Below are 13,125 nucleotides of genomic sequence, written 5' to 3' on the forward strand. Positions count from 1 at the left end.
CTAATGCTCGCATTGTGGTGGTTCTTCTCCAACCACCCCTCAAGACAAGGCTATTTAGCAAGAAGCCCTGTTCTTGCCATGCACAAGTAATTACTAGTCTGAGACATATTTGTTTCTTTAAGTGACTGTGGCTAAAAAATTGGGGATAAAAAGCAGAGATCAGCCTTTGAAGTTCTGCCCTACATGAAAAAATAAAGCAAAGCCAGGTGTGAGGGAAACCATGAATGGGAAAGAAAAGGCCAAAAGGTAATTTTCCATATATTTTTCTCAGGAAAGTCTAAGTGTTCCTTATAGAAATCCTTTCCCTGAGGAGAGAGGTTGTTCAGAGGGTCTAATTAAACAGTGTGTCAAAGTGTTCCAAAACGCATGAACTATTCATGAACATGTGTTAGACATTATAAGAAAAATATGCGCTATTGTCCCACTACTTTCTTTGACATACTTGATCTCTGCCTTCAGAAAACGTGTTAGTGACCCACTGCTGCATTGGATCACATTAGAGTCACTAGTGGAGATGAGCTGGAGGTAGAATGCAGGCTGCTCGAGCAACATAGAGGTTCACTCTAAAACTACACGCCTTCAAGGGCTCAGTTCTTACCCATCAACTTCATAACTAATTGATTATGTTAATAAAACTAGCAATGGGTCATAACAAAATACCACCCCATTCTCCTTACAAATTAGTGTGTACTGAACTACTTCAAATCGAGAGCTTTCATGTAAATTTTTACTTAATGATGCATGCTATATTTCTTATATAAGGAGGAGAATTAACAAAGAATATCCATTTGTATGCTGCATGACTCTCTAATTTTTATATTTCTCTCCTTTCAAAAACCACTGCCATGTTTGCTGTGTACAAAAAGAAAGCAAGTTACCCATGTCAGTTGTTTGGATTCATATAAGACCTAATTGCCTCCTACAGGGTAATTTTGCCACCAGTTTACAATTAGCATGCATTTCTCATGCATGAGTTGACCCAATTACATAACAAATTTTACCTTTGGGGATTTCTCTTGACTGCTTGTCTTCTGTCCACCATACAACTCAATTTCACACTGTCAGCAGCTGAACATGGTTACAGTCAGTCTCTGTCAAAATGATTTATTTAAATTACAAACAGAGACCAAATCCCTAGATAATCACCCCTACCCTCTCACGCTCACCCTCACATTCAACTTAACTTTGAATCAAATCTTTTAATAGTCCATAGACACTGTATTCAATTATTTAGTTCCAATAATCCAATATTTCTGAAGCTAACTCATAAAGTCCCGGGGAACTAAATCAGCAGTGTCCTTGTGAGTTTATTAATGGGTGTATAATTTATTTTACATTCTAAGTCAATGAAAATTTATGTGGCTATATCAAAAGAGTTAGAATTAATTACATTTCAGTATCAAATTACAGACAGCTTTTGATCTTAGCTATTCTTGCAAAGCAAGCAAGCTTTTCTTATGAATGGGTATGCTGGTTTGCAAGTGGTAGCAAAAAAAAGTATAGTTGGGAAACGGTACATAACCAAAATTATAGGCACTCACAGAGTAAGAGAAATAGTCTGGTAGGCAATGGTATAAGAACACTCACATAGGCACACGAAACTCTTCCCACTGTGCAGCGAGGACAGGCAGATCTGATAATGGTACACTTACTATTTCCATCAGTCTGAGAAAGCCTAGGACTCTCTCACTGGTTTCTTTTTCTTTCCTCTTCATATGGTACTTTTCTTCCACCTATGATCAATTAGAAAATAAACACCTAGTTTTTATCTATGTCATGAAGGCTGTTAAAAACCTCTTGGGGCTGGATTTTACCATTTATTTCCCAATTCATCCCCAGACTGTGTGAGCTAATTAAAGTGCAGTCTCTATGTGTGCATACACAGCACAGGGAAATCCATCAGTTATCTCTGGCAGGCCACACCAAGTCCCTGCAATGTGTGCTGAGCAGCACACTGCCTTGCCACCCTGTTTAGAGGGTGAAGGGTGGGAACCGCCTGAAACTAGAGCAGTAACAACAATCTCCATATGGATGAGATTAAAGATGGTTTAATGTTCCCCATAGGCTCAATAGTCCTTGATTCCCTTCTGTACATGTACCTTCCTAAATCATGGTTAATAAACATGTAAAGAGATGTAAGGGTTTGGGGGTGAAAGGAGCCATATGACAAGAGAGTGACTCAATTGTGAAAACCCGTAGACCCCTGAGATCCTAAGACAGAACTTTCCACAAAGCTCCCCAGCTGCATGCTGCTGCAGATTGACCTGAAACAAAACCTGAACTTGTAAACATTGTCCTCTATTAGATTTTTCAGCTGAACATCCGGACTTCCCACTTAAAAAAAAAAAAATCTCTAAGCCCCGAAAGCATACACAGCCAGTCAAACTTCCTTTGATATGAACATCTTGAATTAAAATGAAGACCTCATCAGAACATCACTGGGGGAAAAAAAATGAGAACTTTATTTTAAAAGCCACGTCTGCTTCTTTCCTATGGGTGCGTAAACTCCAAGCCCCACCTCTTTTCTTGGTCTCTCTGCAGCTCTCCTGGGTAATGTGGCAGAAGGCACCTTAAATGCCAGCACTTAATACATCTCCTGTGTTCACTACGTTGTCCTTATAGGTACCAGAATAAAGGAGGCAGGGCTAGCCCACATGTACTTCTTTTATTACGCAAAATTCGAAATTTAGGGTTCTGCTGTATCCCACGCCCCTGTAACATTTGCAGACTGAGCTGATATTTCCAAATGACTTCAATTCCTAGGCAAATGAACATGAGAGTGTCTGACAATTTTTTTCATAACAGTGGCAGACACACACAAGCAATCAAAAATGCCCACTCATCCATAACATATTACTCCAAACACCTAGGAGTTATTAAATTCACAGTTTCATGTCTTTATACTTTCCTCAGTCCAAAGGAGATTAACAGCAGCTTAGAAAGAGCCACTAAATATCCAAAGGTAAAATGAACCGGAAATATATTCTATAAAGTAGATCAAAAAGAAAAATATAGACTATAGTGATCACTCAGCTTCCCCACCACCTGGGGACTAACGGAAGACTCAACTCACAAACCTCATCTCTTCTTGTCATCAGGGCGAGCTCCACCCAACCAGCTCTAGCAGAAAGATACTAGAGTCTTCCCAGTTTAGACACTTGCTCACTTCTTCCTCTCAAAACAGAAACAACCCAGGCCACACTCAAAACTATCTGCGTGGGTTTTGTCCAAATACTGTTCAATGGGTTTAAATTAAAGTGGTCTGGGGAACTAGAATAACCGATGTGGTGGTTTTCAGATCAGTCAGGTTTTTCACAGCAAGAGACCCTGCAGTAATATGGAAAACCCAGTGCAGAACGGAAAAATTCCATGAAGTTGTCATCTTATAAATGAGTAATAAATTCACCAGACCTCAGAAGATTTTTGCAGCTTCCCCTCTTCAGAAGTAGGGCCTTAACAGAAATATTGTAAAATCTTTTCCCTACTATAATGCAACTATTGATAGGCCTCATCGAGGCTAAAAGGACAACCACTGTGATTACTGCAGCTGCTAACACCAAGAGAATGCAAAGGGGGAGTGTTTTTAAGACATGCTCTAAATTAGATGCTTTTGAAGCTGGCCATTGTCTATTTCATAAGCCATATCTCATTGCTGTTTTGAATAGCCTGCAATGTACATGATAATTATAGATTAATACATACCTGCATTATAAAGGGTTTGGCATAGTTAAGAATGGATCTGCAAACGACCTCTGGCATTGAATATAAAGTATATTCCTGCTAATGATAAAGTTTGGTGAAATGATCAGTTATTTTCTAATTACTTATGAACATTAGCTTAATTTGAACATACATGAAAAGGCTTACCTTTGAATGAGCTGCAGTCCTCATGTAGCTGTCATGTGGATGTCTTAAGTAGAGATGTTTAGTTCTTTGAGAAATAAATTTCTATGCTAGTTGAACATTTGAGATAGAACTGTAGTGGGTATAACATTTTAAAACTCTGAGCAGAACTAGCCATGAAATACACTCCTAGTTTGTATTTTTTTAAAACAAGAATGGGTTTTGATTTGGGCAAAGAATGAATGGGAAAAATGACAGTAATTATCTTTATCATTCATTATTGGCACTCCAAAGAGTCATAAGAAAAACCAAGAGACGGATATCATAAGGTCTTAGAAGTCAATTCCTTCTCTTTAAATGAAAAAATCAATTCTAATATAAAATGTCCACATAAAGACCAAACAGGATAAACCTTAGAGAATGTGATAAAAAAAAGACCTCTTCCCAGGCTTGAAATAACATTTTAAACATCAAATATTTATGTTTTTGAAGTTTTGACAATTAACATTTTCACAAATTACATGCTAAATTCTAGCTGCAAATAGTATACCTATATGAACATGTATCTCATGGTCACGGCCCAATATCAGCAAATATAAATCCATCTGCTCACTATATGTATTCCCTAGAAATTAGAGCCATATTGCTTATAACATCTACATACACAAAGTATGTATATACACTATTTTTAATACCTGTACAAGTGACAGCCGCGATCTCATGAAATAGTAGTATGAGCTTTGCATGTTTGCTCACAACTATATCATACACAGCTATTGATTTCTGGTCTGATATCTAACATTAAACTACTCCTTTGCAGAAAAATACATTTTGACACATTTCATATAATACCTTGGAAGAAATACAATCACAAATATGAATTACAAAAGTTAAGAATGAACCATTTATTTAACTTTAGTAAGTACTAAATTCACATTCTAATGTGCCTTGGACTTCTGCCAGTACCAATTTTTGTTACTCTGGAAAATATATTACTCAAAAGATGTGGCTTCCAAGTACAAAGTAACTACATATACAAATGTTTATTTCTAAAATTAAATGTAACTTATGATTTACAGATATGTAAAATATACACATAATTAGAAAATACCAGATTTCTTTTTAATATACTCAAAGTACATACTATCTTTATATGGTTATCTACAGGAAAAAAAACTGTTAGAATTTTTAATTACAAACATTTAATTTTGACCAAATTTGAAGGCTTGCAGATATTCAAAATATATGAAGAAAATACTGAATTTTAACTGCTAGGCTGTAGATAACCGTGAAGAAATCCGAGGGCAAGGATTTAACAGGTGAAGTTGGCATATTTTATGAGTAGACTAAATACCACTCAGCAACAGATATGCTTCACACTTACTTATCTCACATTCACATCCAGAGACACATACCAGAGCCACCCTATCATCAAGAAAACGGGCACCTACATTACTGATTTGCTCCTGGGTCCTCTTCAGCCTCTGCAACTCCGGAGTGTCTGTGACAATGCTGAAGCCTCTCCCTTTACTTTCTTCAAAATCTCTTTTGTACTTGACCTGACAAGAAAGAGGAAAATTCATATGTACACATACACACACACACACACACACACACACACACACACACACACAGAGGGGGGGGGCGGTAAACAGGAATCACAGATCCACTCAGGATAGGCAGGGGCCCCAGAAGCTGCTGGAATTGGAGGCAATGTTGCCATGCACAGCCCACCGCTCAGAAAGAATTATCCTGAAAGGCATGGGGGTGGGGAGGGAACTAAGCAGGCAGTTTGTGATCCAGAAGCTTTCCCTGTGACCTGTCTGGTCTTCAGGAGGCTACCTAACCATTCTGTGCCTTTCAGGTTTCATCTGTTAAATGATGATAACAACAGAAGTTATTTAACTGAATGTAGGGAAAAGATCAAATGGCCCAGTAAATGTGTGTGACTAACTGGTACATATAAGTATTTCAAAATGGTTACTATTAACACCATCACTGCTGCTTTTTAAATGGCCACCATTGAAGAAGAAAAAAGTAGAAAAAGGAAATTAAATATTATATTTAATATTATAAATATAGTACAAGGCCCATCTTGTCAGAGAAAAGGCAATACTTGGAGCCTGGGCTGCCCTGAGTAGGAGGGACACAAATGAACAGCCAGCCCTGCCTGTACAAAATTCCCTTCTATGTCATACAGTAAAGCATATGGATGCGATTACACTGTACACTGACAGATGTCGAGTAGATAAATACTTATGAAAATATTTATAAAGAAGGCCACACTTCAGAATTAGAAAGTTCCTCCCACTGACCCTTGGTATGCTGTGTGCAGAGCTACGAAGATGCTTGTGTGTGTTGGGACACAATCCTGTAATCCCAGCATTCAGAAGGTAAGGCAGGAGGACCGTGTTCCAGATAAGCCTGACCTACACAGTGAGAGTCTGTCTTTTTTTATTTAAAAAAAAAAAAAGGGTGTTAGTGGAGCAGACTGGGATGTAGCCTTAGCAAGGTCAAAGCCTGGGTTCAATCCCAGCACTGCCAGTAAGTTAAAAGAAACAGACTAATAGGGAGCTGGGGGCTGGAACAACCACAGATAAACTCTACGAAGTCTGTCTCCTGTTACTTGTCCAGGGACAGTTTGTACCACCAGCGAAACACTTGTTAATGACTATGCGTTCACATTAATATCTTCCTTTTTTTTCTAAAGCCCAAATCAAGAACAATGGAACCGCATGTCTGTTTTGCATTCAGAAGTAAAAGCCTCAAGTTAACAGTTAAATTATTATGGGTTTGTTGCAAATGTGGATCCTGAATAGGTTTGAAAGTTCTCTTAGTGGGACCATTTCACTGAAGGGCACCCACATTAATAAACTCAATCCTGCCAAGTATCCTTAGCCTTGAGGCTACTGGAAGATTTTCTTTGGCCAGGTGAGCTTGAAAGAAAAAAAATTTAAAACCTTGATTAAAAACAAATTTTTTAGAAATTCATCAGTTTCAGCTTAGGAATATCTAATTTTCTCTCCACAGTTTCCTTAATATTCTCCATAAATTCCTAAAAGTCCTAAGACCTTTACTTTAGTTATTGCCATAAATAAGTGATCCAATAAATGGTTATATTTTTATTGCAGAGAAAATGCTGAGTGAGCGTGGCCTTCTAACCTCACTCTCCCAGCATTCACCAAGGCATCGGGCACAAGTGTGAAGACACACAGGCCCAAAGCACGCTCTCAGTTATCAGTTTGCTAAGGGAGGCCAGTCAGCTTTGCTGGTAGTGAGCACAGTGAGAGACAGCGTTGTAAATTAACGCAGATCTGAAAAGACCACAAGGTAATGATAACAAGTATGGAGACCTTCCTTCCAGGGAGGCCGGTCTACAAGTCAAACCCTTCCATCCCTCAGCAGCTTCAGAGAAAGCACCATAATTCATTCTTTCTGATGTTTGTCTTAAATACTGATTTCCAGAGAAAGAAATAAAAGAGAAAATGCACTGAACACTGCCATTGTAAGTGTGGGACTGATTAGCATCCGGCTGTCCTCCTCGCCACATTCACCAGACACCGACGCACAGTTAGGTTTGGGCCTGCCTACGCAAGTGACTTGTTTGGAAAGTGTGCGATCTTCCCTGTAAATGCTTCTCGGTGTTTTAGAAGCTGTTTCTTCCTTTGTAATCGTGCGGTACACTCTCGACACCCACTCAAGCGCCGACCACCCAGTATTTGTTTACTACATCCAGGGAGCCAGGGAGCCATTAGTCAACTGTCTTCTCCACACTCCCACCCACTTGCATCCTACCCGCTACAGAGAACACCTGCAGGGGCTCATGGGAGTGGCTTGCTTGGCAAATGCTTCAGGAAGGGGAAAGCCAAAGAGAAAAAGAAAGAGGAGGAACCGACAAGAGAGTGGCGACCGCTAATCAAACCTCGAGATCAGAGAGCCTTCTCAACAAACAGGAAAGAAAAATGGCTTCTACACGGGCCCGGCATCCGCCAGAGGGACGTGGGGAGGGGTGAGAGCCAGAACACGCAGCTCAGCACACAGGTTTGGAAAATAACTGCTACCACAGTGTGCTTATGAATTAACTCACCTGACACATTGATTCAAGTATTTATTGAGCCTCCTATCAGCTGCCCGTCTCCTGGCCTTTCCCCAGAGAAGGAAGAAAAGAAAAAGGAAGAAGAAACGCTTTTTTCTTCCCTTGTGCTCAGCATTGCATATAATATTTTGACATCAGGTCTTTTGTCTACTCAACTGTTTCTCAAAAACAGTGTATCGTGATGACTGCATACATAACAATGGCCTCCAAGGCATGGAATTCTCTGGACCCTTGAGATTTTACTTAGTCAGTCATTTGCTCAGTCAGGTGTTGTTCCAGGTGTGGAAACAACACCTCAAAGAAAAATGAATACTCCCTACCCTCACCGAGTTTATATCACAACGCAGAGGTGTAGAAGGCACCATCTAAATCAAATGAAGGGGATGCCAGTGAAAAGTTCCAAAGGAAGTGATGTGAGACAGTGGCATGTGCAGTGTCGGAAATGCTGACCTTGTAGGGCATTGGGAGGAGACAGCAAACAGAAGTTGACTTTTCAGTAAGCCCTGCAGGGGTTGGGAGCAAAAGGAATTCCACACTCACCTCTGAGCAGAGCTTTCCAGACTTTGGGACCTGGTGGTGTCAGGGCTCTACCTTTGGAATGCTGAGGAAGGCTACTTGGCTCTGTGAACTTATATGAACGGAAGTAAGGAGGAGATGAAAGGAAGATGAGGGCGCAGAGTGGCCATGTGCATGCCCAAGGGATGCTGCCTTTTCTTCCACTTGAGAAAAGATCGTCAGGAGAGCTACATCACAACTGACTTTCATTCCAATAGCTCTCTCTGGAGAGGGATGGGACAGGAGGGAAGCAAGGGCTCAGGCAGGGCTGGCAGTGTGGGAAACCCTTCACCAGTGCTCCTCCATCAGCAAGCACCTCTGAGGCCATAGGATGCAGCTGAGCTCTGGATCCAACCTCAGGACCTTGCCTTCCTGGAGAGCTATCAGGCAGCTATTCCTGTGCAATCTCTTCAAGTGGGACAGGAAGGCAAGGAGATGAGAAAGAAAATCCAAGATGGCAGCCTGAGCTCAGAAAGAATATGTGCAGAACCTGGTTGGGGAGGGAAGCTGGTAACACAGTCTTGTTTTTTCATAATCTTATCCATTCAACACTAAATAAAGACACATTGGGGGAAAATGCACATTTTTTCAGACAGTATCTTGCTATGTAGCACAAGCTAGCCTTGTACTCACTCACTATCCTCCTGTCTCAATCTCTCAAGTACTGAAACTATAAGCATATCTCTCTCTCTCTCTCTCTCTCTCTCTCTCTCTCTCTCTTACACACATACACACACTGCAATTTTAATGTCAAATGTAAGAAAGTCACACAATTGGCCATTTGGGTTTTTAGTATTTTTTTGCAAAATAACTAAAAATGTAATTTCAAATATAGAATGTTATACAATATTGTTATATTATGTTTGTCCATGTATTGGCATTCTGAGTATTTATCTGTATGGATATATGGACATAGATGCATGCATACATGTTCATGATCACATATGTGCATGCTTGTGTACATAGACTTGTAATGCACAAGTACATATACCTTATACCTAGAGGTGAAATTAAAATCACATGTAGGTGAATAAAGATTGATAAATGCAGATTCACTTATGAACCAAAGACATGTGATCTAGCCAGTGAACCTCCACTTACAGAAAGTTAAGTCAGCCATTCTAAGTTCCTTCATCTAATGGAGATATTTGACTAACAGCAGAAACTTGAGGCATAAATGTAGGGGGGAAACATCCAGAGCATGAAAGGATGTATATAAAGGGGATTCCAAACATGAGCTAATGAGGAGTATCAGACGTTCAAGGGGACCCATGGGGCATATCACAATGGGCCGGGGCAGAAGGAGAGGGGAGTTTAGCCTTAAAACAGCTTGTTGGCAACATGCTTAATAGAAGTCTAAAGCCTATGGGCATATTTACTACTGATTCATATTCCTGTGCTTGTGATTTAATTTTTGATACAATGAGATCAGTGACCAATTCCACTGCCTTACAAGACACAATAGATGCATCACATTCTGCTCACGGGAAGGTTGTGAGGAATATAGCATCATAAAACTACATGCAAAACTCTTCATTTGATCTGCAAAATGGTACTGCCTTGTGTGGCTCAATAGAATCCAAGATGCTAGAGAATGTGGGCCATATGCTTCATTGGCTTGGTGCTGTGCACACATTAGAGACTTAATAACCACTTCAAGATTGGTTACTATTTGGTCTTGGTCTTATGTTTTTAAAACCTAAAATGCAAAACATTGGTTCACCTACAATAATACCCTGTGGGAATTAAGCACTAAACAGGAAAATTTGATTAAAGGTGAAGTTAATTTTAACAAATACTAAGTCAAAGAATTGAGTTCAAAGGTAAATTTGCTTTTTACAAATTACTACCACAATTTGTAAATGCATGGTTAATTAAATAAAATGAAAGTTATAATTACCTCTTCAAAACATAATCAAAATTCATTAAAAGTAATTTCCATGAATTCTTGTCTTCAAATTAGCCTTCCATAGCAACATAAAGACACTTGGAGATATTTCCAAATTTTTCAGGTTTCCATGTAATAACAGCCAACTCTATCAGATTCAGGGGTCTCTTCATCAAAAGTGAAGCCTATATTTTATTACAAAACAAGTAATCTAAATATATAACAACCTAAAAATACATAATGTTTTCATTAATTTCTGTATCAGCTCCTCCATAATGGTCAAGATACTTGACTATGTCTGATTAGTTAACGGAGAGACTCAGCCAAGGATAAATTGGTCTTGTGCCCCAGCCGCACCCCTGACTAGCTATGTGACCTCAAGCAGGATGTTTAACCTCTCTGAGACTTTGCTTCCTCAAGGACAAAACAAGTATAACTGTAATAAAATACTGGCAGCACCTTTGTGTGATAGTTAAATGAGATGATGATAATGCCTAGCAGCCAGTAATGTCTACCATGTTCCAAGTTCTGCACTGATCACTTTCCATATCATGGGAATGCAGACTAGATAGGTACGTCAGCAGATAATGTGTATGGAGCACTGAGCATCCCATTCCCAGAGGCAAGTATTTACTCTATCCCAGTGATTAAACACCCAGGTGAAGTATGCAGCCATTTGGTGGGCACCATGCTATCAGCAGCTGAGAAATCTTGCTATCCTCTTTTCTTCAAAATAGAAATAAATAAATGCAGGAGACACAAATTTAAATGTTCTTTACATAGAGTCTCAGGTAAAAACTGGCAGGTAGGCATTTTGGTCCATTGTATAGAAGAAGGAAGTTTGACGTCACAAAGGTAGCAAAAAGCAGAGATCCCACCATTCTGGCAACTTCACTGACATTACTTTGCGATTTATCCGAGAACTTTTTTAAAACACTGAAGTGGGAAATGTTAAACTCAACACAGATGAGGTATAACAATGTTCTGTGCACAGGCAGAGATGGGCATACAAACTACTGAGCAGTTCTTAGGGAAGGGTGTAAGCTGCACAGCTTCAAATTTAGCCCCTTCGTTACCTATGATAGATTCACAAAATGGTGTCATAAAATGACAAGGAGAATCACTCAGAATCGAGAGTAACCCAGCCTACATGTCACCACAAACATCATTCTATTATATCATGGCTGATAGCAACAAAATCATCAATATGTCCAATTAACGGTGAGCAGGTATGGGGTACCATTGCCCAAAGTGTGGTAACGGTGAAAATGTTGATTCAAAGCAAAAATAATAATAATAATAATAATAATAATAATAATAATAATAATAAGTAAACAAACAAGCAAACCACACTGACAAAGAAAACTGGTGCCTAAATACACAAATCCTTTTAACTATTTATCCTTTAGACATGACTTTAGATATCCTTTAGATCTACATGATCATGACTTTTGAATGCCAACAGCGTAACTCACACACAGCACAGAACATTACTAAAATCAATTGAACTAAGGCACTGTGTATAGTTAAATCAAGGACAAAAAATTACAACAAGAAACGCTCCTAAGTACCTGTTTTCACTTATAAAGGCCTGAGAGATGAGCAGTTTCCAATTAACAAATAATTTATCAAGAGGTTAGAAACTTAGAACATAAGCTTCATTCCAACTATGATGAAGAAAGAAATCGCCATAAACTAGGAATCAAGCAAATGTACACAAATAGTCGAATTAACACAAAATAACATAAGAAACTATCAAATAGCCTGTCCTTACTCTCCAAGTGCCCCAGCTCATGAAAGTGACAGTTCTATTCTCTTACATATGCTAGCTCCTAACAGATTGCTAATGCCATTAACATGGCTCCTAACAGCCCCCCTACACCTGCAGTGGCATGCTCCATCAGGCAAACACAAACTGCTCAACTATAGGAAAACATGCTTCCTCCATGTTTTCAAATATAAGGGGGAGGGAAATCCCTAAGAATGAAAGTCAAAACTAATGAGAAGTAAAACTATTTGAAAAGAATTGTTCTTCACATGAACAGTGTACATTGACGGTACTAGGAATGCTTCCATGTTGACCATTTTAACCTCACTGATGGAGCTCAGCAGCCATTTTTAATCAAAAAAAAAAAAAACCTTAAGACTATTTTCTTCAAGTTAAAATTTGTTTGCAATATACATGTAGGAAATCTGGCAGGTAATTTTAAAAAAATCTGTGTTAAACTAGAAATATAGTATTTGTTCTGTTCTTCCATGGGAAAGAAACCACTGAACATACTAGAAATAGCAGCCTCTTGGTTTTGATAATAGTGACGACTTCAGGTTGATTACAATGTCAGTGTTAAGAAGTGGTAGCATCAGGTCTTCCGCTATGTAATAGTACCTACCATTTACTAAGGGCTTGAAGGCAGCAGACATTGTACCAGGCATTTAATAAACCATTAAAAAAAATCACTCTATAAAAGACCTATTTTACTATTCTTTATACTGAGAAATATATGAAAGCCTATATGGGGTCCACCTAAAACGTACTCCTACCTACTCCCTACTCCATCCACCCAGGGATTCTTAGGAATCATCACTTTCTTCATGGTCTATGTCCTTAAGCATGGACTAACCCGAAGACCATCATTCAAACTAAGCTAGTTCAAGCCACCAAAAGATTGGGAGACCTGAAGATTGGGATACAGAGCACAAAGAGAGACTCCCACTTTGGCAACTAAAACTCCAAGATATAAAA

The 13,125-nt window shown here is 39.1% G+C and overlaps 1 protein-coding gene across 3 annotated transcripts in view; it reads right to left on the bottom strand.

Annotated features, from left to right (window-relative positions):
* The window catches only part of Nebl (nebulette), a 358,786-nt gene that overhangs the window by 153,922 nt on the left and 191,739 nt on the right, over nucleotides 1–13,125 (bottom strand). For 2 of the 3 annotated variants that reach the window (XM_037205983.1, XM_028870483.2), the window contains exon 4: nucleotides 5,295–5,402. In XM_037205983.1, the coding sequence (XP_037061878.1) occupies nucleotides 5,295–5,402 (108 nt within the window). Of the gene's footprint in view, nucleotides 1–1,001; nucleotides 1,092–1,652; nucleotides 1,734–3,702; nucleotides 4,917–5,294; nucleotides 5,403–13,125 lie in introns of those variants that run through there. The other variant, XM_028870484.2, reaches the window with a different exon arrangement.

Source organism: Peromyscus leucopus, chromosome 5 (genome assembly GCF_004664715.2).
Source record: "Peromyscus leucopus breed LL Stock chromosome 5, UCI_PerLeu_2.1, whole genome shotgun sequence".
Lineage (NCBI taxonomy): Eukaryota > Metazoa > Chordata > Mammalia > Rodentia > Cricetidae > Peromyscus > Peromyscus leucopus.